This window comes from Vidua macroura, unplaced genomic scaffold (genome assembly GCF_024509145.1).
Source record: "Vidua macroura isolate BioBank_ID:100142 unplaced genomic scaffold, ASM2450914v1 whyUn_scaffold_107, whole genome shotgun sequence".
In the NCBI taxonomy this organism is placed as follows: domain Eukaryota; kingdom Metazoa; phylum Chordata; class Aves; order Passeriformes; family Viduidae; genus Vidua; species Vidua macroura.
This window is the reverse complement of record NW_026530542.1, coordinates 102,708-119,972: the sequence shown is the minus strand read 5'-3', so window position 1 is coordinate 119,972 and position 17,265 is coordinate 102,708. Positions and strand designations below refer to the sequence as shown.

The 17,265-nt window shown below is 70.2% G+C and overlaps 3 protein-coding genes across 3 annotated transcripts; 1 reads left to right on the top strand and 2 right to left on the bottom strand.

Annotated features, from left to right (window-relative positions):
* Positions 1-3,044: 3,044 nt before the first annotated feature.
* Positions 3,045-7,018, bottom strand: TSFM (Ts translation elongation factor, mitochondrial). Its single transcript, XM_054004645.1, is given in 8 exon segments — positions 3,045-3,341; positions 3,343-3,441; positions 3,443-3,597; positions 4,088-4,172; positions 4,741-4,848; positions 4,925-5,053; positions 6,329-6,460; positions 6,967-7,018. Coding segments are annotated over 8 exon segments (915 nt in total). The 5' UTR covers positions 7,009-7,018; the 3' UTR covers positions 3,045-3,176.
* A 674-nt stretch (positions 7,019-7,692) lies between these two features.
* EEF1AKMT3 (EEF1A lysine methyltransferase 3) lies at positions 7,693-10,107 on the bottom strand. Its single transcript, XM_054004667.1, has 3 exons — positions 9,753-10,107; positions 9,081-9,192; positions 7,693-8,158 (listed from the first exon to the last, which is right to left on the bottom strand). The coding sequence occupies exons 1-3, from the start codon at positions 10,080-10,082 to the stop codon at positions 7,731-7,733; spliced, it is 870 nt and encodes a 289-aa protein (XP_053860642.1). The 5' UTR covers positions 10,083-10,107; the 3' UTR covers positions 7,693-7,730.
* A 2,341-nt stretch (positions 10,108-12,448) lies between these two features.
* METTL1 (methyltransferase 1, tRNA methylguanosine) lies at positions 12,449-16,842 on the top strand. The gene is made up of 6 exons (XM_054004646.1): positions 12,449-12,589; positions 12,883-13,013; positions 13,638-13,822; positions 15,060-15,173; positions 15,940-16,041; positions 16,649-16,842. The coding sequence occupies exons 1-6, from the start codon at positions 12,489-12,491 to the stop codon at positions 16,775-16,777; spliced, it is 762 nt and encodes a 253-aa protein (XP_053860621.1). The 5' UTR covers positions 12,449-12,488; the 3' UTR covers positions 16,778-16,842.
* The last annotated feature ends 423 nt before the right edge of the window (positions 16,843-17,265 follow it).

The following is a 17,265-nucleotide window of genomic DNA, read 5'->3' as shown; positions in this document are numbered from 1 at the left end:
AAAACGCAGTGGAGCGCCGGGAATTTCCTTCCCTGCGGTTTCCGGATTGTTCTAGAAATAAAAATGACGCTGCCCAGTCCCTTTTCCCAGGAATTCCGTCCCGTTTCCCACCCCCCGCACACCGGGGGCACCGCAGAGCTCCGGGGAGCTGCCGGGATCCGTCTGGGGCTCGCGGGAGCCGCGGGGCTGATTTTTGGTGGAGCCCCAAAATTGCCCCGTTTGGGAGGGGGGGGCACGGCCCTGGGGATTTGGGGTCACGGCATTGCAGGATTTGGGGGGGCAGCACTGCGGGATTTGGGGTCACGACCCTGGGGATTTGGGGTGGTGGCACTGGGGGCTTGGGGGGGCAGCACTGGGGCGTTTGGGGTGGTGGCACTGGGAGATTTGGGGTCACGGCACTGTCACAGCACTGCGGGATTTGGGGTCACAGCACTGCGGGATTTGGGGTCACAGCACAGGGGATTTGGGGTCGCGGCACTGCGGGATTTGGGGTCACGGCACTGAGGATTTGGGGTCGCGGCACTGCGGGATTTGGGGTCGGTGTCCCCCGCGCAGGGACACGCTGGGACAGCCCCGTGTCGCTGCCGGGGGAGGCCCCAGGTGAGGGACGGGGCCGAGCTCGGGCGGATTTTGGGGTTCCCTGGAAGGGGCTGCACCCCCCCCCCCCCCCGCCCCATCCGCGCCGTCGCCACGCCCATCAGTGACGTCACGCACCAGCGGCCAATGGTGCGGCAGAACGGGTGGGCGGGGCTGCGGCTCGAAGGGCGGGGGCGGGGCCTCGGTCCGAGCCCAGTCCAGTCCCAGTCTGGTCCCAGTCCGGTCCCAGTCCGATCCCAGTATGGTCCCAGTCCAGTCCCAGTCCCCTCCCAGTCCAGTCCTGTCCAGTTTCAGTCCGCCCCCAGCCCAGCACTCCCAGTCCCCTCCCAGTCCCGTCCCAGTCCGCCTCAGTTTCCCCGCTGGCCGCTCCTCCCGGGAGCGCCCGGACGCCGCCGGCCCCGCTCCTCGCGGCGATTCCCAGTTTGTCCCAGTTAAGCCCGGAACTGGGGCTGGCGCCGCCCCAGTTCGTTCCAGTTTCGCTCCGTGAGCGAAGAGGAATGAAACGCCCCAGAACTGGGCGGCGGATGCCGGGGAATTCCTCTTTCCTCCTACACATTTTCCTTTAAGAATAACCCCAAAACCCAGGAAAAAAATTTCCTCTGTGGAAAACTGATGGAAAACCGGAGGAATTTGGGTGAAAAAAGAGGAAATTGGGGGTGAAAGACGAGGAGTTTTGCGGTGAAATAGGCGGGATTTCTTTTGGGGAAAGTAAGAATTTTGGGGAAAGCGAAGGGATTTGTATGAAGCGGGAGGAATTTGAGGTGGATTAGGTGAAAATGCGACGAAAAAAGAAGGAATTAGGGTTAGGGTTAGGAATTTGGGGTGGAATAGGTGGAAATGAGATGAAAAAAGAAGGAATTTGGGGTGGAAACGGGAGGAATTTGGGGTTCCCGCTAATGAATCCAGGAGGAAAAAGGGATTCTCCGTCTTATTTAACAAAATTAATTTCACAAACATTTAACGCGGAAAAGCGGCTGAAGCCCCTAGGCCACGCCCCCTCGTGACGCGCGGGCGTGGTTTCATAAACCACGCCCCTCCGCTCGTGGGGGCGTGGCTCAAACTCCCCGCCCTCATAGAGCTCCGCGCGAGGTAAACACGGCCCGGGCCCCGCCCCTTTCCCGCCTGCCCAATCAGCGCCCTCCGCCCGTTTCAAGGCTCCCCCCCAGCACCGCCCGGCCCCGCCCCTTACGCTGCCTCACCACAGCGGCGGCCCCGCCCCGGGGGCGCCTGGAAACCGCCGCGGCCGCGGGGGGCGCGCGCGGCCCCGCCCCCGCCCCGCCCCTCCCCCCGGCGGGAGCGGCGGGAGCGGCAGGTACGGGGGGGGGGGGGGAGGGGCCCGCCGTGACCCCCGCGCCCCCCGTTAATGCCCCCCCCCCCCCCCCCCCCCCGCCGGTCACCGGAGGCGCTGCCGGGGGAACGGAGAGGTGCGGGGCCAGCTCCGCTGTGGGGACACCGCGAACGGGCGGTGACAGCGGCCGGGGACCGGAGGGAGCCGGGGGTAACGGGAGGGGCGGGGGGGGCTGGGGGGGGGGGGGCTCCGGCGGCCGCGGCCCGGTTCAAGTAATCCAGGATAGGCTGTTCCAGCCCGGCCTGTTCCCGGTTACTTGTCCCGGGAGGCGGCTGGTGACGTCACGGAGGGGGGGACAAGGGGGGGGACACGCGGGGGGAGGGGGGGGGAGCCACCCTCGGGCACCGGTGTCTCCCGGGGGGGGGGCGGGGGGGCGGGGGTCGGCCCCCGGCTTCTCACCCCAACTCCTGCCACCCCCCCTCCTGATCCCCCCCAGCCACCTGCTCCCCTGTCCCAGCACCTGTTCCCCTGTCCCCACCTGCGCCATGTCCCTGTCCCCCCACCTGTCCCTCCTGCCCCCTGTGCCCCCCACCTGCTCCCCTGTCCCACCTGGGGCACCCCCTGTCCCCCCACCTGTTCCCCATGTCCCACCTGTCCCCTTGTCCCCCCACCTGTCCCCTTGTCCCCACCTGTGCCACATCCCCACCTGGGGCACCCCCTGTCCCCCAACCTCTTCCCCATGTCCCACCTGCCCCCTGTGCCCCCCACCTGCTCCCCTGTCCCACCTTGGGCACCCCCTGTGCCCCCACCTGTTCCCCATGTCCCACCTGTTCCCCATGTCCCACCTGTCCCCTGTCCCCCCACCTGCCCCCTGTCCCCCCCTCCCCCCCGTCCCTCTCCCCGCTCTGTCACACCCCCCTGTCCCTTGGGACCCCCCCCAAACCCAGCCCGGGGGTGTCAGCGATGGGATGGGGGTGCCCCCACAGCCCCGTTGGGGTTTGGGGCTCTTTGGGGTCAGGAGCCCCTTTTTGGGGGAGAGAGGGGAGGGTCCCTGGGGGAGCTCGGAGGGGGCACGGGGGGGGGTCGGGGAGCATTCCCTGGGGGAGGGGCAGGGTAAGGGATGTTGGGGTCCCCCTTCTCCTCCCGAGAGAACACCTGGGCTGGTTCTGCACCTTTATTCAGCCTCGCCCCCAAACCCTGGGGGAGGCTGCCCCAGCCTGGCGTGGGCTGCACGGGGAGGGGGGGGGGGGCGGTGTGTGTGTCCCCCCAGGGGCTGAACCCCCCTCCTCCCTCAGGCCGGGGGGGCAGAGGGCTCGGGGGGGGGCTCCTCCCCGCACTGGAAGCGCAGGAAATCCCAGACCTGGAGCCCCCCCCGGTCCTGCAGGTAGCGGCCCAGGGGCACCCCCGGCTCCAGGAGGGTGCCCTGGGCCAGCAGCCGCGTCTCGGTGTCGCCCCCCCAGCTCGTCCTCGGGGGTGCCCAGGGCGGTGGGGGCCATGCCCACCACGTGCTGGGCCACCCTGCGCCCCAACTCCCGCAGCTCGGGCGGGGGGGGGCCCCGGGCCCGGCCCCCCGCAGGCCACCAGCGCCCCGTAGGTGCCCATGGCCACGGCGGGCCCGGGGGCCACCCAGCCGTGAGCGTAGGTGGCCACGAAGCCGCCGGGGGCCCGGAGCCACCCGGCCCGGCGCAGGGCCAGGCGCTCGCCCAGGCGGCCTGGGGGGGGGGGACAAAGGGGGGGGGGTCACCATCGGCACCCCCAAAAATGGGGTGGGGGGGGCTTATGGACCCCTCCCAGAGAGCAGAACACCCTGAAAAAGGGTCCTGGACCACCCTGCCCCAGCCCAGGAAACACCCCGGGGGGCTGCCAGCCCAGAGCCTGGGCTGGGACAGGGACTGGGGGCACTGGGACAGGGACTGGGGGCACTGGGACAGGGACTGGGGGCACTGGGACAGGGGGCACTGGGACAGGGGGCACTGGGACTCTCAGGTTCTGGGGGCACTGGGGAGGGGCACTGGGGGCACTGGGGGGGTTATCTGGCATCATTGGGGGTTGGCATCATTGGGAGACTTTGGGACATAAAGGCAAGGACAAAGAGGATTACTGGGATTGCATAGAAGGGGCACTGGGCAGACTGGGATGGGCACAGGAGGGGCACTGGGCGCACTGGGATGTACTGGGAGGGGCAGGGGGGTCCCCACTCACCCATGGCCAGTGCCAGCTGGTCGCTCAGCAGGTGCCCCCCGTCCCCTGCCCGCACCTGGGCCAGCTCATCCTCCCGCAGCAGGTGCTGGGGGAAAGGGCTCAGAGGGGCACCCCAACACCCTGGCACCCCAAAACCTGCCCCAACATCCCTGGCACCCCCAAACCCTGCCCCAACAAACACCCCTGGCACCCCAAACCCTGCCCCAACACCCCCAAAACCTGCCCCAACACCCCTGGCACCCCCAAACCTGCCCCAACACCCCCAAAACCTGCCCCAACACCCCTGGCACCCCAAAACCTGCCCAAACACCCCCAAACCCTGCCCCAACACCCCCTAACCTGCCCCAACACCCCCAAACCTGCCCCAACACCCCCAAACCTGCCCCTACAAACACCCCTAGCACCCCTAACCTGCCCCAACACCCCCAAAACCTGCCCCAACACCCTGGCACCCCAAACCCTGCCCCAACACCCCCAAAACCTGCCCCAACACCCCCTAACCCTGCCCCAACACCCCTGGCACCCCCAAAACCTGCCCCAACACGCCTGGCACCCCAGCACCCCCCAAGACCCCCACACCGTCTGTGCCACCCCAACTCCCCAAACACCCCCCCACACCCCAAAACCCCAAACCCCCCTCCCCCCCACCCCACCTTGGTGCCCGAGGCCCCCTGGCAGTGCCCCAGGACCCCTCTGGCCGCCATCTCCACGAGCTGCTGGAAGTCGGGGGTCCGCGCCACGAAATCCGTCTCGCAGTTCACCTGGGGGGGACACGGTGACCCTGGGGACACAGGGACCCCCCCGGGGACCCCCAAACCCCCCCCACCCATCACTCACCTCCACCATGACGGCGGCCGAGCCCTCGCTCAGGACCCCCACGAGCCCCTGCCGTGCCCGGGGAGCCCCGGGGGCCGCGGCTCGGGCCCAGCCCCGGCGGCGCGACTCGGCCTCGAGCCAGGCCTCGGCCTGGGGGGCACGGGAGGGGACGGGGTCACCCCAGTGTCCCCAGCACTGACGGGGTCACCCCTGTGTCCCCAGCACTGACGGGGTCACCCCAGTGCTGACAGGGTCACCCCAGTGTCCCCAGCACTGACAGGGCCACCCCAGTGTCCCCCAGTGCTAACAGGGTCACCCCATCAGTGACAGGGTCACCCCAGTGTCCCCAGCACTGACACGGTCACCCCAGTGTCCTCTGTCACCGACAGGGTCACCCCACTGTCCCCATCAGTGATGGGGTCACCCCAATGTCCCCCATGACTCACAAGAGGCCACCCCAATGTCCCCCAGCAGTGACAGAGCCACTCAGGTGTCCCCTTCACTGCCCCTCAGCCTGTGGGGGACACACAGGAGGGGACGGGGTCACCCCCGTGTCCTCTGTCACTGACGGGGTCACCCCAGTGTCCCCAGCACTGACAGGGTCGCTGCTGGGTGTCCCCTGTCACTGCTCCTTGGCCTGGGGGGGACACACAGGAGGGGACAGGGTCACCCCAATGTCCTCTGTCACTGACAGGGCCACTCAAGTGTCCCCTTCACTGTCCCCAGCACCAACGGGGCCACCCCAATGTCCCCCATGACTCATAAGGCCACCCCAATGTCCCCCAACAATGACAGGGTCACCCCCGTGTCCCCCAGCACTCACAAGGCCACTCAAGTGTCCCCATCAGTGACGGGGTCACCCCAGTGTCCCCAGCGCTGACAGGGTCACCCCCGTGTCCTCTGTCACTGACGGGGTCACCCCAGTGTCCCCCATCACTCACAAGGCCACCCCACTGTCCCCAACAATGACAGGGCCACCCCACTGTCCCCAGCACCAACAGGGCCACCCCAGTGTCCCCCATCACTGACAGGGTCACCCCAGTGTCCCCCATTAGTGACAGGGTCACCCCAATGTCCCCCAACAATGACAGGGTCACCCCAATGTCCCCCAACAATGCCAGGGTCACCCCAGTGTCCCCCATTAGTGACAGGGTCACCCCAATGTCCCCATCACTCACAAGGCCACCCCAATGTCCCCCAGCACTGACAGGGCCACCCCACTGTCCCCATCACTCACAAGGCCACCCCCCTGCCGGGTGTCCCCTGTCACCGCCCCTCGGCCCGGGGGGGACACCGGGGGGTGGCACAGGCCAGACCCGGCCCCGTGGCCCCCCCCGCCCGCCCAGCTCCGCTCCCGCTGCCCCGGGGACCCCCTGCGACCCCCGGAGTCCCCTCCCGCCCCGGTTCCGCCCCGGTTGCCCGCACCTGGCGCAGGTCGCCCCCCGCGCGCTGCAGCGCCTCCCGGCAGCGCAGCACCGGCTGCCCGGTGCGCGCCCGCAGCTCCCGCAGCTCCCGCAGCGCCGGCGGGGCCGCGCTCAACCAGCGGCCCGGGGGGGCCTGCGGGACAGCGGCGCGTCACGGCACCGGGCCCTGCCGGGGCTCCCGGGCTGCGGGATGGGGGTCCCGGGATGGGGGGGGGGCACCGGGGGTACCGGAGGGGGGTGGGGAAGCGGTGGCGGGGGGCGCTCGGGGATAGCCGGGGGTCCCGGGGCTGGGGGGTCCCAGTTTTGGGGGTCCCGCGGTTTCCGGTAATCCCGGGACTGGGGGGGTCCCGCCCTTTCCAGTGGTCCCGGGGCTGGGGGGGTCCCGAGTTTCCCGGTAATCCCGGGGTTAGGGGGCTCCCGCGGTTCCCGGGGGTCCCGGGGCTGGGGGTCCCGCGGTTCCCGGTGGTCCCGGAGTTGGGGGGGTCCCGTGGTTCCCGGGGGTCCCCCGTTCCCCGGTGGTCCCGGGGCTGGGGTTCCCGGGGGTCCCGGTGGTCCCGGGGCTGGGGGTCCCCCGTTCCCCGGTGGTCCCGGGGCTGGGGGTCCGCAGTTCCCGGGGGTCCCGGTGGTCCCGGGGCTCACCCGCGCCGCCCCCCCGAGCGCGCCCAGCGCCGCGCGCTGCATCCCGGCCTGCCCGCGGCGCGCCGCGTGACGTCACGCCACACCGGGCCGTGACGACCCCGCGCTACGGGCGCCGGGAAGGGTCAGAAGGCGATTGGCTGCCGCGCTGTGTGACGTCACGCGGGCGCCGCGCGATTGGCTGAGGGGGAATTTTGGGAGGGGGGAGCTCGAAGTACCCGGCCCGAAACCCCCCCCCAGTACCCGAGAGACCCCCGAGCCGCACAGACCCCCACAGACCCCCCCGGCACTCAGAGACCCCCCCAACCTCACAGACCCCAGACCCTCTGACCCCCCTGACCCTCACAGCCCCCCCCAAACTTCACAGACCCCCCGACCCTCACAAACACCCCCCGCACCCGAAAGACCCCCGACCCTCACAGACCCCGGAGCCTCACAGACCCCCACAGACCCCCCCAGCCTCACAGACCCCCGACCCTCACAAACCCCAGACCCTCAGACCCCCCCCCCGACCCTCACCGACGGCCCCCAACCCTCACAGCCCCCTCCCGCACCCGAGAGACCCCCGACCCTCACAGACCCCCGACCCTCACAGACCCCCCAGCCTCACAGCCCCCCCCTCCTCCTGCCAGCCCCTCAGAGCCCCCCGAGCCCCGCAGCCCCCCCAGTCACACACACAGCGCCCGATCGGAGCCCCCCGGCATCATTTAATCATTCAATCATTTAATCATTCAATCATTTAATCATTCAATCATTCAATCATTCAATCATTTAATCGCCGCCCCGGCCCCCGGGGGCTCCGCCGGCGGCTCCCGCGGCGTCACCGCGTAGATCTCGATGTCCCGCTCGGGCTCCCGCCGCAGCAGCCGCACGGTGAAGAACGGCGGCAGCACCTGCCGGAAGAACCGGGAGGCGCCGGCGTCGCCGCCGCGCAGGCGGGCGCTGAGCAGCGCCCGGGCCGGGGGCTCCAGCAGGTGCCGGAGGGTGCCCAGGAGCGGGGCGAAGGCGCGGGGGTCGTAGACGATGTCGGAGCCCAGCACGAGGTGGAATTTGGGGGGGAAGCGGCGCTGGTCGCGCCCCCAGCGCAGCGCCCGCACCCGCGGCGCCGCCGCGCCCCCCCCCGGGAAGTTCCGCCGCGCGTTCTCCCGCAGCTGCGGCAGCGCCGGCGGCCGGTCCGTGAGCGTCACCTCGGCCCCTGCGCGGCAGCGCGGCCGTCAGCGCCGCACGGCCCCCCCGGCAAGCCCCCAGACCCCAATTCACCGTGGGTCAGCGTGTGGGTCACCTCCCGGACCTCCCACCCCAAAGTCCCTCAAAGGCCACCTCAAAGAGGTAAAACCTCCCCATATCCCAAAAAAACCCCGGGTCACAGTGAGGAACACCCCCCGAGACCCCCCCTCCCCAAAATCCCAGTAAAAATCTCTGAGACAGAGTGAGGAACATCCCCTGAGACCCCCCCTCCCCAAAATCCCAACAAAATCCCCCCCAAAATCCCATAAAACCCCGGGTCACAGTGAGGAACATCCCCTGAGACCCCCCCTCCCCAAAATCCCAACAAAATTCCCCCCCAAAATCCCATAAAACCCCGAGTCACAGTGAGGAACACCCCCTGGGACCTCCCACCCCAAAATCCCAGGAAAACCTCATCCACATCCCAAAAAAAACCCTGAGCCAGAGTGAGGAACACCCCCTGGGACCCCCCTCCCCAAAATCCCAACAAAATCCCCCCCCCAAAATCCCATAAAACCCCGAGTCACAGTAAGGAACACCCCCTGGGACCCACCCCCACCCCAAAATCCCAGCAACCCACTCCCACATCCCGAAAATCCCCGGGTCAGAGTGAGGGTCGCCCCCACTGGATCTCCCCAAACCCCCCCCGACCCCAATAAACCCCGAATCCAAAGTGGGGGTGGGGGGGTAACCACCCGAGGATCCCCCAGACCCCAATAAACTCCAGGACTGCTCGCAGAAGTTTCCAGTTCCGTACTGGGCGGGGGAACAGCGATTCCCCCCCCAACCCACGGGTGCCCCTCCCCGGCCCCACAGGTGTCCCCACCCTTCCCACAGGTAACCCCCGAGCCACGAGTGTCCCCCCCCAGCCCCCCGAGCGCCCCCCGCACCCAGCATGGCAGCGAAGATGCCCACGATGCCGGTACCGGCCCCCAGCTCCAGAACCCGCCGCCCCGCCAGCTCCAGGTTCTGCTCGCCCAGGAAGCGGCACAGGGACAGAGCCTGGGGGGGGGGGGGCACGGAGGGGGGGCTGGGGTCCGCAGGGACACCCCCGAACCCCGCAGCCGCTCCACCGCTTCTTCCTGTGCCCCCAGGGTCATCCCCACCCCCGGTCCCGCATCGCCACCGCGCCCCGGGATGCCCAGGACACCTCACTCCCCCCAGGGTGCCCATTCCCGGTGCTCCCGGTGCCCCCAACCCCCTCCGGTTCTCTCGAGGTTCCCCCCCCGCCCACGACTCCCCAGTCACGCATCGCTCCCGGTGCCCACCGCGACGTCACAACCCCTCACCCCCCCGGTACCCCCGTTCTCTCGCGGTCCCACATCGCCCATCCCTCCTGCCACCCCCGGGATGTCGCGTGTGTCCCCCCCCCCACCCCCCCCCGGGTCCCCCGCCACCCCATCCCCCCCGCGCCATCACTCCCGGTACGCCCGGGATGTCACCTCCCCCCCTCCCGGTGTCCCCGGCGTGCCCGTACCCTCGGCATCCCCGGCACTCCCCATCACCCGGCGTCCCCCGGGATGTCACCGACAGCCCCGTGCCCCCCCCCCGGTGCCGCTCACCGCCTCCCACACGGCCCCGGCGGGCCCGAGCCGCGGCCCGTGGTGCTCGGCGATGTGCAGGACGCGCCCGCACAGCCGGAACCGGCGCCGCTGCGGGAAGAACTCGGCGAAGAGCTCGGGGTCGCGGGGGAACACGGCCCGCAGCGCCGCCTCTGCTTCTCCTCCTCGCTCCTCTTCCTCTTCCTCTTCCTCTTCCTCTTCCTCTTCCTCTTCCTCTTCCTCTTCCTCTTCCTCTTCCTCTTCCTCTTCCTCTTCCTCTTCCTCTTCCCCGTTCTCTTCCTCTGCCTCCCGCCCCCCCCCGGTCCCCACGTGGCACCCGGGCGCCGCCATCGTGAAAGGGGCGGGACCGAGTCGAGCCCCCCGAACCTGATTGGCCGGTTCCGATTTGGCCACGCCCCGTCTGTGATGGGGCTCCGCCCACGGCTCGCGCTCTGTCCCGGTCCGCGGTCCCGGGGGAGGTCCGGTGTCCCACAGCGACCCCGGTGTCCCCCGGTGTCCCTCAGTGTCCCCCGGTGTCCCCTTCCCCATCCCGGTGCCCCCCGGATGTCCCCCAGTTTCCCCCGGTGTCTCCCGATGTCCCCCGGTGTCCCTCAATGTCCCCCGGTGTCCCCTCCCCCATGCCCTTGGTGGCTGCCCTGTCCCCAATGTCCCCAGGCCATCCCTGGCCACCCCCTGGTCCCCTGTCCTGCTCCATCCCCGGTGTCCCCTTGTGTCCCCATCCCTGTCCCCAGCGTCACCCCAGCAGTGCCTCCAGGGGTTCCTCCCACTGCCACCACCTGTCCCTTCCTGCTCCTGTCACTGTCCCATCAGCACCAGTGCCACCAGTGCCACCAGTGCCACCAGTGCCGCCACAGCCCTGGGGCCCTGATGTCACCGATGCCAGTGTCCTCGGTTCTTCTGTCCGTGTCCCTGTCCCACCCGTGTCCCTGTCCCACCCGTGTCCCTGTCCCACCCGTGTCCCTGTCACACCCCTGTCCCTGTCACACCCGTGTCCCCAGTCCCCGTGTCCCCAGTCCCCGTGTCCCTGTCACACCCGTGTCCCTGTCACACCCCTGTCCCTGTCACACCGCTGTCCCTGTCCCACCCGTGTCCCCTCCCCCTGTTATTCCCTCGTCCCGGTGTCCCCAGCCTTGGTGGCCGTGCCCGTGGTGTACCTGGTCCCTCATCCTGGTGTCCCTGCTGCCACCTCCCTGTCCTTGCTGTCCCCGTGTCCCTCACCTGTGTCCCCCTGCCGCGGCTCAGCCCTGTCCCTGTCCCTGTCCCTGTCCCTGTCCCTGTCCCTGTCCCTGTCCCGCTGTCCCTGGCCAGGGAGGGGGACACGGTGCCAAACGTCCCCCCCGTGCCACCCCTCGCGGTGCCACCCCTCCGATGCCATCTCCCCCCCTCGTGCCCTCGCAGTGCCACCGTGCGGGTGTCGCACGCGTGCCCCCGGTGCCACCCGGGCCGGGCTCCCCGGTGACCGGCGGCGGGGGGGGAAGGGGTGCCCCGGGGGTAATGAACAACCCGCCCCGACCCCCCGGGACCCCCCCGGGACCCCCCCGGGACCCCCCCGGGACCCCCCCCGGGACCCCCCGCGCAGCCGCGTCACCGCCTGCGTCACCGGGTTAATGTGGCCCCGGGGACACCGGGGGGGCAGCGCGGGGACACCGCGGGGACATCGCGCCCTGGGGGGGGCAGAGCGCCCGGGGGGCGTCGCGGCGCTGGGGGAGGGGTCGGTCCCCGCGTCCCCCCCCGCCCCCCTGTGCCCCGGCCCGCGACCCCCGCCCGGAGCCGTTCCGGGAAGCCGCGGAGGGACCGGCGGGGACGGGAAGGGACGGGAAGGGACGGGCGGCTCCGGCCCCACATTGCTCAACCCCCCCCGACACCCCCGGGGGTTCCCGGAGCTCGCCCCCGGCCTGGCCGCAGCCGAATTCCCCAAACGGCCCCGAGCGGGAAGAGCCCGCGGAACGGGGGGGGGAACTGGGAGCACTGGGGGGACTGGGAGCACTGGGGGAACTGGTGACTGACGGCACTGGGGGGGATGCTGGGGGGCACCAGGGGGCACTGGGACCACAGGGAGGAACTGGGAGCACTGGGGGGACTGGGAGCACTGGGGAGGGGCACTGGGACCACTGAGGAACACTGGGGGGCACTGGGAGCAGCGCTGAGAGCACTGGGAGCACTGGGAACAATGGGGAGCACTGGTGGCACTGGGAGCACTGGGGGGCACGGGGAGCACTGGTTGTACTGGGAGCACTGGGAGCACTGGTGGCACTGGGAGCGCTGGTTATACTGGGAGCACTGGTGGCACTGGTGGCACTGGGAGCACTGGCTGTACTGGGAGCACTGGTTATACTGGGAGCACTGGTGGCAATGCGAGCACTGGGACCACTGGTTGTACTGGGAGCCCTGGCTGAACTGGGAGCCCTGGCTGTACTGGTTGTACTGGTGGCACTGGGAGCACTGGTTGTACTGGGAGCACTGGGAGCACTGGGAGCCCTGGCTGTACTGGGAGCCCTGGCTGTACTGGTTGTACTGGTGGCACTGGGAGCACTGGTTGTACTGGGAGCACTGGGAGCCCTGGCTGTACTGGGAGCCCTGGCTGTACTGGTTGTACTGGGAGCGCTGGGAGCGGCGCCGGGCCGCCAGGGGGCGCTGTGAACGCCAGCCAAGGCTCGCCCCGCCGGCAGGTCTCGCGTGACGTCAGAACTCCGCGCCGCGAGGTGACGTCACTACTAGGCGCGGCGCGGTGCTGCCATGGCGGCGGCAGAGGAGGCGGAGGCCGCGGCGCCGCCGCAGAAGCGCTTCTACCGGCAGCGCGCGCACTCGAACCCGCTGGCCGACCACACCCTGTGCTAGTGAGTGCGGGCACCCCCGGGAACCGCCCGGGACCTCCCCGGGACCCCCCTCCGGTAACAGCCGGGCCGGGTCCCCGGCCCGCCCCAGCGCCCGCGGCGGGAGCCCCGGGCCCGGGAGCCCCGTCATGGCCCCGTGGGGCACCGCCGGGAACCGGGCCGCCCCCAGGAGCAGCCGGGCTGGAGCGCCCTCCCTCCCCATCCCCTCCCGGTCGCACCGACCGCCGCCCGCCCTTGTGCCCCGGCCGGTGCCGCGCTCCGGTTCCCGGGCAGTAACGGCCCCGCCGCGCCCGCAGCCCCTCCCGCCCGCAGGACATGGACTGGGCCTCGCTCTTCCCGACGTTCTTCCCGCCCGACGCCCCCCCCGGGACCCCCCCGGCCCGCGTGGAGTTCGCAGACGTGGGGTGCGGCTACGGGGGGCTGCTGGGTGAGCCCGGGGGCACCGGGGCTGGCACCGGGGGTGGCACCGGGGCTGGCACCGGGGGTGGCACCGGGGGGTGGCACCGGGGGTCCGGGAGTGAGCCCGGGGCTCGGGCAGGGCACGGGGCTGAGCGCTGGGGACTCGGGGTGGGCACGAAGGCACCGGGGGAGCTGCGGCTAAGGGGGGGCTGGGGGTGAGCCCGGGGCACCGGGGGTGGGCACGGGGGAACCGGGGGTGGGCACGGGGGCTGCGGGTTAGGCGGCACCGCGGGCTGGAGGGGGACACGGGGGTGGCTGCGGGTGGGCTGGGCGGTACCGGGGGCTCGGGGGCACCGGGAGCTGGGCGGCACCGGGGGCTCGGGGGCACCGGGGGCTCGGCGCACCGGGGGCTGGGCGGCACCGGGGGCTGGGCGGCACCGGGGGCTCGGCAGCACCGGGGGCTGGGCGGCACCGGGAGCTCGGCGGCACCGGGAGCTCGGGCGGCACCGGGAGCTCGGGGGCACCGGGGGCTGGGCGGCACCGGGGGCTCAGGGACACCGGGAGCCGGGCGGTACCGGCAGCTGGGCGGTACCGGGGGCTCGGCGGGTACCGGGAGCCGGGCGGTACCGGTGGCTCCGGCGCCGCCGCGCAGTGGCGCTGGCCGAGCGCTTCCCGCAGACGCTGGCGCTGGGGCTGGAGCTGCGCGGGAAGGTGGCCGCGTTCACCCGCGCGCGGATCCGGGCGCTGCGGGCGGCGCAGCCCGGCCGCTTCGGCAACGTGGCCTGCGTCAGGGGCAACGCCATGAAACACCTGCCCCACTTCTTCCGCCGCGCACAGGTGCGCCCCCCGCCCCAAAATCCTGGGATTTCTGTGTGGCCCCCGCCCCAAAATCCTGGGATTTCTGTGTGGCCCCCGCCCCAAAATCCAACATAGCCCCAACATCCTGGGACTTCTGTGTGCCCCCCGCCCCAAAATCCAACATAGCCCCAAAATCCTGGGACTTCTGTGTGCCCCCCCGCCCCAAAATCCTGGGACTTCTGTGTGCCCCAGGGCCCCAAACGGGCACAGCCTGACAGTCCTGGGATTTCTGTGTGCCTGAGAGCCCCAAAATCCAACATAGCCCCAAAATCCTGGGATTTCTGTGTGCCCCCCCGCCCCAAAATCCTGGGATTTCTGTGTGCCCCCCGCCCCAAAATCCAACATAACCCCAACATCCTGGGATTTCTGTGTGCCCCCCGCCCCAAAATCCTGGGACTTCTGTGTGCCCCCCGCCCCAAAATCCAACATAGCCCCAACATCCTGGCATTTCTGTGTGCCTGAGAGCCCCAAAAACCAGCACGGCCCCACAGCCCTGGGACTTCTGTGTGCCCCAGGGCCCCAAACGGGCACAGCCTGACAGTCCTGGGATTTCTGTGTGCCTGAGAGCCCCAAAATCCAACATAGCCCCAAAATCCTGGGATTTCCATGTGCCCTGCGCCCCAAAACAGGCACGGCCCCACAGCCCCGGCCGGGACTTCTGTGTGCCCAGAGCCCCAAAATCCAGCATAACCCCAACATCCTGGGATTTTTGTGTGCCTGAGAGCCCCAAAAACCAGCACGGCCCCACAGCCCTGGGACTTCTGTGTGCCCCAAGCCCCAAAATCCAGCATAGCCCCCAAAATCCTGGGATTTCTGTGTGCTTTGAGAGCCCCAAAACTCGGCACACCCCCAACAGTCCTGGGATTTCTGTGTCCCCTGAACCCACCCCAAGAGCCCCCAACCCACAGCACACCCCAAATACTCCCTGAAGTTTCTGTGTGCTCTGAGAGCCCCCAGGATCCACAACGCCCTGAGCCCCCCCCTCCCCTCCCTGGGGACACCCCTCACCCCTCCAGGACCCCGCTGGGTCCCCCACAGCCCCCCTGGGACCCCCTGAGGACCCTCGGGACCCCCCTGCCCGTCCCGTGGGACCCCCCAGTGCCCGTTCCCCGGGCCCAAGCTGCACTCAGCAGGGGGGTTTGGGGGGTTTGGGGGGTTTGGGGGGTCCGGTGCCCGTGGGGTGCTGACCCCCTGCCCCCCCCGTTGCCCCCCCCAGCTCTCCAAGCTGTTCTTCCTGTTCCCTGACCCCCATTTCAAGCGCACCAAGCACAAGTGGAGAATCATCAGCCCGGCCATGCTGGCCGAGTACGGCTACGTGCTGCGCCCCGGGGTGAGCCCCCTGACCCCCCAGAACCCCCCCTGAGCCCCCCGAGCCCCCAGAACCCCCCCTGAGCCCCCCGAGCCCCCAGAAACCCCCCTGAGCCCCCCGAGCCCCCAGAAACCCCCCAAAACCTCCCTGACCCCCCTGAGCCCCAAAAACCCCCTGAGCCCCCCTGACCCCCCTGAGCCCCCCGAGCCCCCAGAAACCCCCTGAGCCCCCCCAAGCCCCCAAAAACCCCCCTGAGCCCCCCGAGCCCCCCTGAGCCCCCAAAAACCCCCTGAGCCCCCCTGACCCCCCTGAGCCCCCCGAGCCCCCAAAAACCCCCTGAGCCCCCCGAGCCCCCAGAAACCCCCCAAAACCTCCCTGAGCCTCCAGAACCCCCCCCAAAACCTCCCTGACCCCCCAGAACCCCTGAAAACCCCCTGACCCCCCCAAACCCCCCCATAACCCCCTGAACCCCCCAGAACATCCTTACACCACAAGAACTGCCCCAAAAGCTCCTGATCCTCCCCAGGACCCCCCCAAAAATCCCCTGAACCCCCAAGAATCCCCACAAAACCTCCTGACCCCCCCCAGAACCTCCTGAACCCCACCAAAACCCCCCCAAAACCCCTGACCCCCCCCATCCTTGCCCAGCTCTGTGTTGTGCCCCCCAGGGGTCCCCAGTTGCCCCTGACCCCCCCCAGGGATTTTGGGGGTGTCACGATGTTTTTGGGGTGCCAGGGCCTGGTGCACAGGGTGGGTTTGGGGTGTCACAGCGGTTTTGGGGTGCCAGGGCCTGGTGTACACGGTGACAGACGTGCCCGAGCTGCACCAGTGGATGCTGCAGCATTTTGGGGAGCACCCCCTGTTTGAGCCCCTGCCCCCCGCCCAGCTGGTGAGAGCGACTGGGGGGACTGGGGGATACTGGGGGGTACTGGGGGTTGTGGGGTGGCACTGGGGTTGTGGGGTGGCACTGGGAGCCAACTGGGGATTGTGGGCATTTTGGGGTGGCACTGGGGGTTGTGGGATGGCCCTGGGGCACAGTGGGGGATACTGAGGATTATGGGGTGCCTCTGGGGTTTGTGGGGGGGCCCTGGGGGTTATGGGGTAGCCCTGGGGGTTATGGGGTGTCTCTGGGGTTTGTGGGGTGTCTCTGGGGTTATGGGGTGTCACTGTGGTTTGTGGGGTGTGTCTGGGGTTTGTGGGGTGCCACTGTGGTTTATGGGGTGTCTCTGGGGTTATGGGGTGCCACTGGGGTTTATGGGGTGTCTCTGGGGTTTGTGGGGTGTCTCTGGGGTTTGTGGGGTGCCACTGTGGTTTGTGGGGTGTCACTGTGGTTTATGGGGTGTCTCTGGGGTTATGGGGTGTCTCTGGGGTTTGTGGGGGGCCCTGGGGCGCAGTGGGACGGGCGCGGCCGGGCCGGGGTGGGGCTCCCCGGGGCGCTGCCCGGTGTCCCCGGGCGGGCCCTGACGGCCCCGGGCCGTGCCCGGCGGTGCCCGCAGGCCGCGGACCCGCTGCTGCCGCTGCTGCCGGCCGTGACCGAGGAGGGGCAGAGGGCGCGGCGGGCCGGGCGCCCCCCCTGCACCGCCGTGTTCCGCCGCCGCCCCGACCCCCCCGCGGCGGCGCCGTGAGCGCGGGGAGGGGCCGGACCCCTCCCTGCCCCAGCCCCGCTTTGTAATAAAAGCCACAAAATGTCCCCGCTCGTGCTCCGGCCGCTCGGGGGGGGGGTGGGGGGGCGCGGGGGCACCGCCGGGAACGGCCCCGTTCGGCCGCAACCTCGAGGCGCCGCCTCCTGCCTCAGTTTCCCCATCGCAGAAAGCCCCGGGGGTGGCAGTGCCATCCCCCCCCCGCACAGCGGGGGCTTTCCGGCGGCCCCGGCGGGAATTCCCGGGATCCGGTGCTGGCCGGGGGGGGGGCAGCCGTGTGTGCCCCAACGGGACCGGGCCGGGAGCCGGACTGGGGCCACTGGTGGCACTGGGAGTGGGGACACGGAGCTGCGTGTGTCCCCCCAACCCTCCCGAAACAAATCCCGGGGGGCCGCGCCCGGTTTGGGGTCCCGGGGGTGTCACCGGGAGGGTCCCGGGGGTGTCACTGATGGTTTGGGGTCCCGGGGGGGTCC

What these genes read in the sequence shown, in the direction of transcription:
- EEF1AKMT3 (XM_054004667.1), bottom strand. Translation starts at nt 10,082, where the DNA reads ATGGCGGCGCCCGGGTGCCACGTGGGGACCGGGGGGGGGCGGGAGGCA. An exon ending in CCGGGGCCGTGTGGGAGGCG is followed by an intron (nt 9,193 to 9,752) that starts GTGAGCGGCACC and finishes CCCCCCCCCCAG; the next exon opens with GCTCTGTCCCTGTGCCGCTT. An exon ending in CATCTTCGCTGCCATGCTGG is followed by an intron (nt 8,159 to 9,080) that starts GTGCGGGGGGCG and finishes GCTGCCGCGCAG; the next exon opens with GGGCCGAGGTGACGCTCACG.
- METTL1 (XM_054004646.1), top strand. Translation starts at nt 12,489, where the DNA reads ATGGCGGCGGCAGAGGAGGCGGAGGCCGCGGCGCCGCCGCAGAAGCGC. An exon ending in GCCGACCACACCCTGTGCTA is followed by an intron (nt 12,590 to 12,882) that starts GTGAGTGCGGGC and finishes CCGCGCCCGCAG; the next exon opens with CCCCTCCCGCCCGCAGGACA. An exon ending in CGGCTACGGGGGGCTGCTGG is followed by an intron (nt 13,014 to 13,637) that starts GTGAGCCCGGGG and finishes GCCGCCGCGCAG; the next exon opens with TGGCGCTGGCCGAGCGCTTC.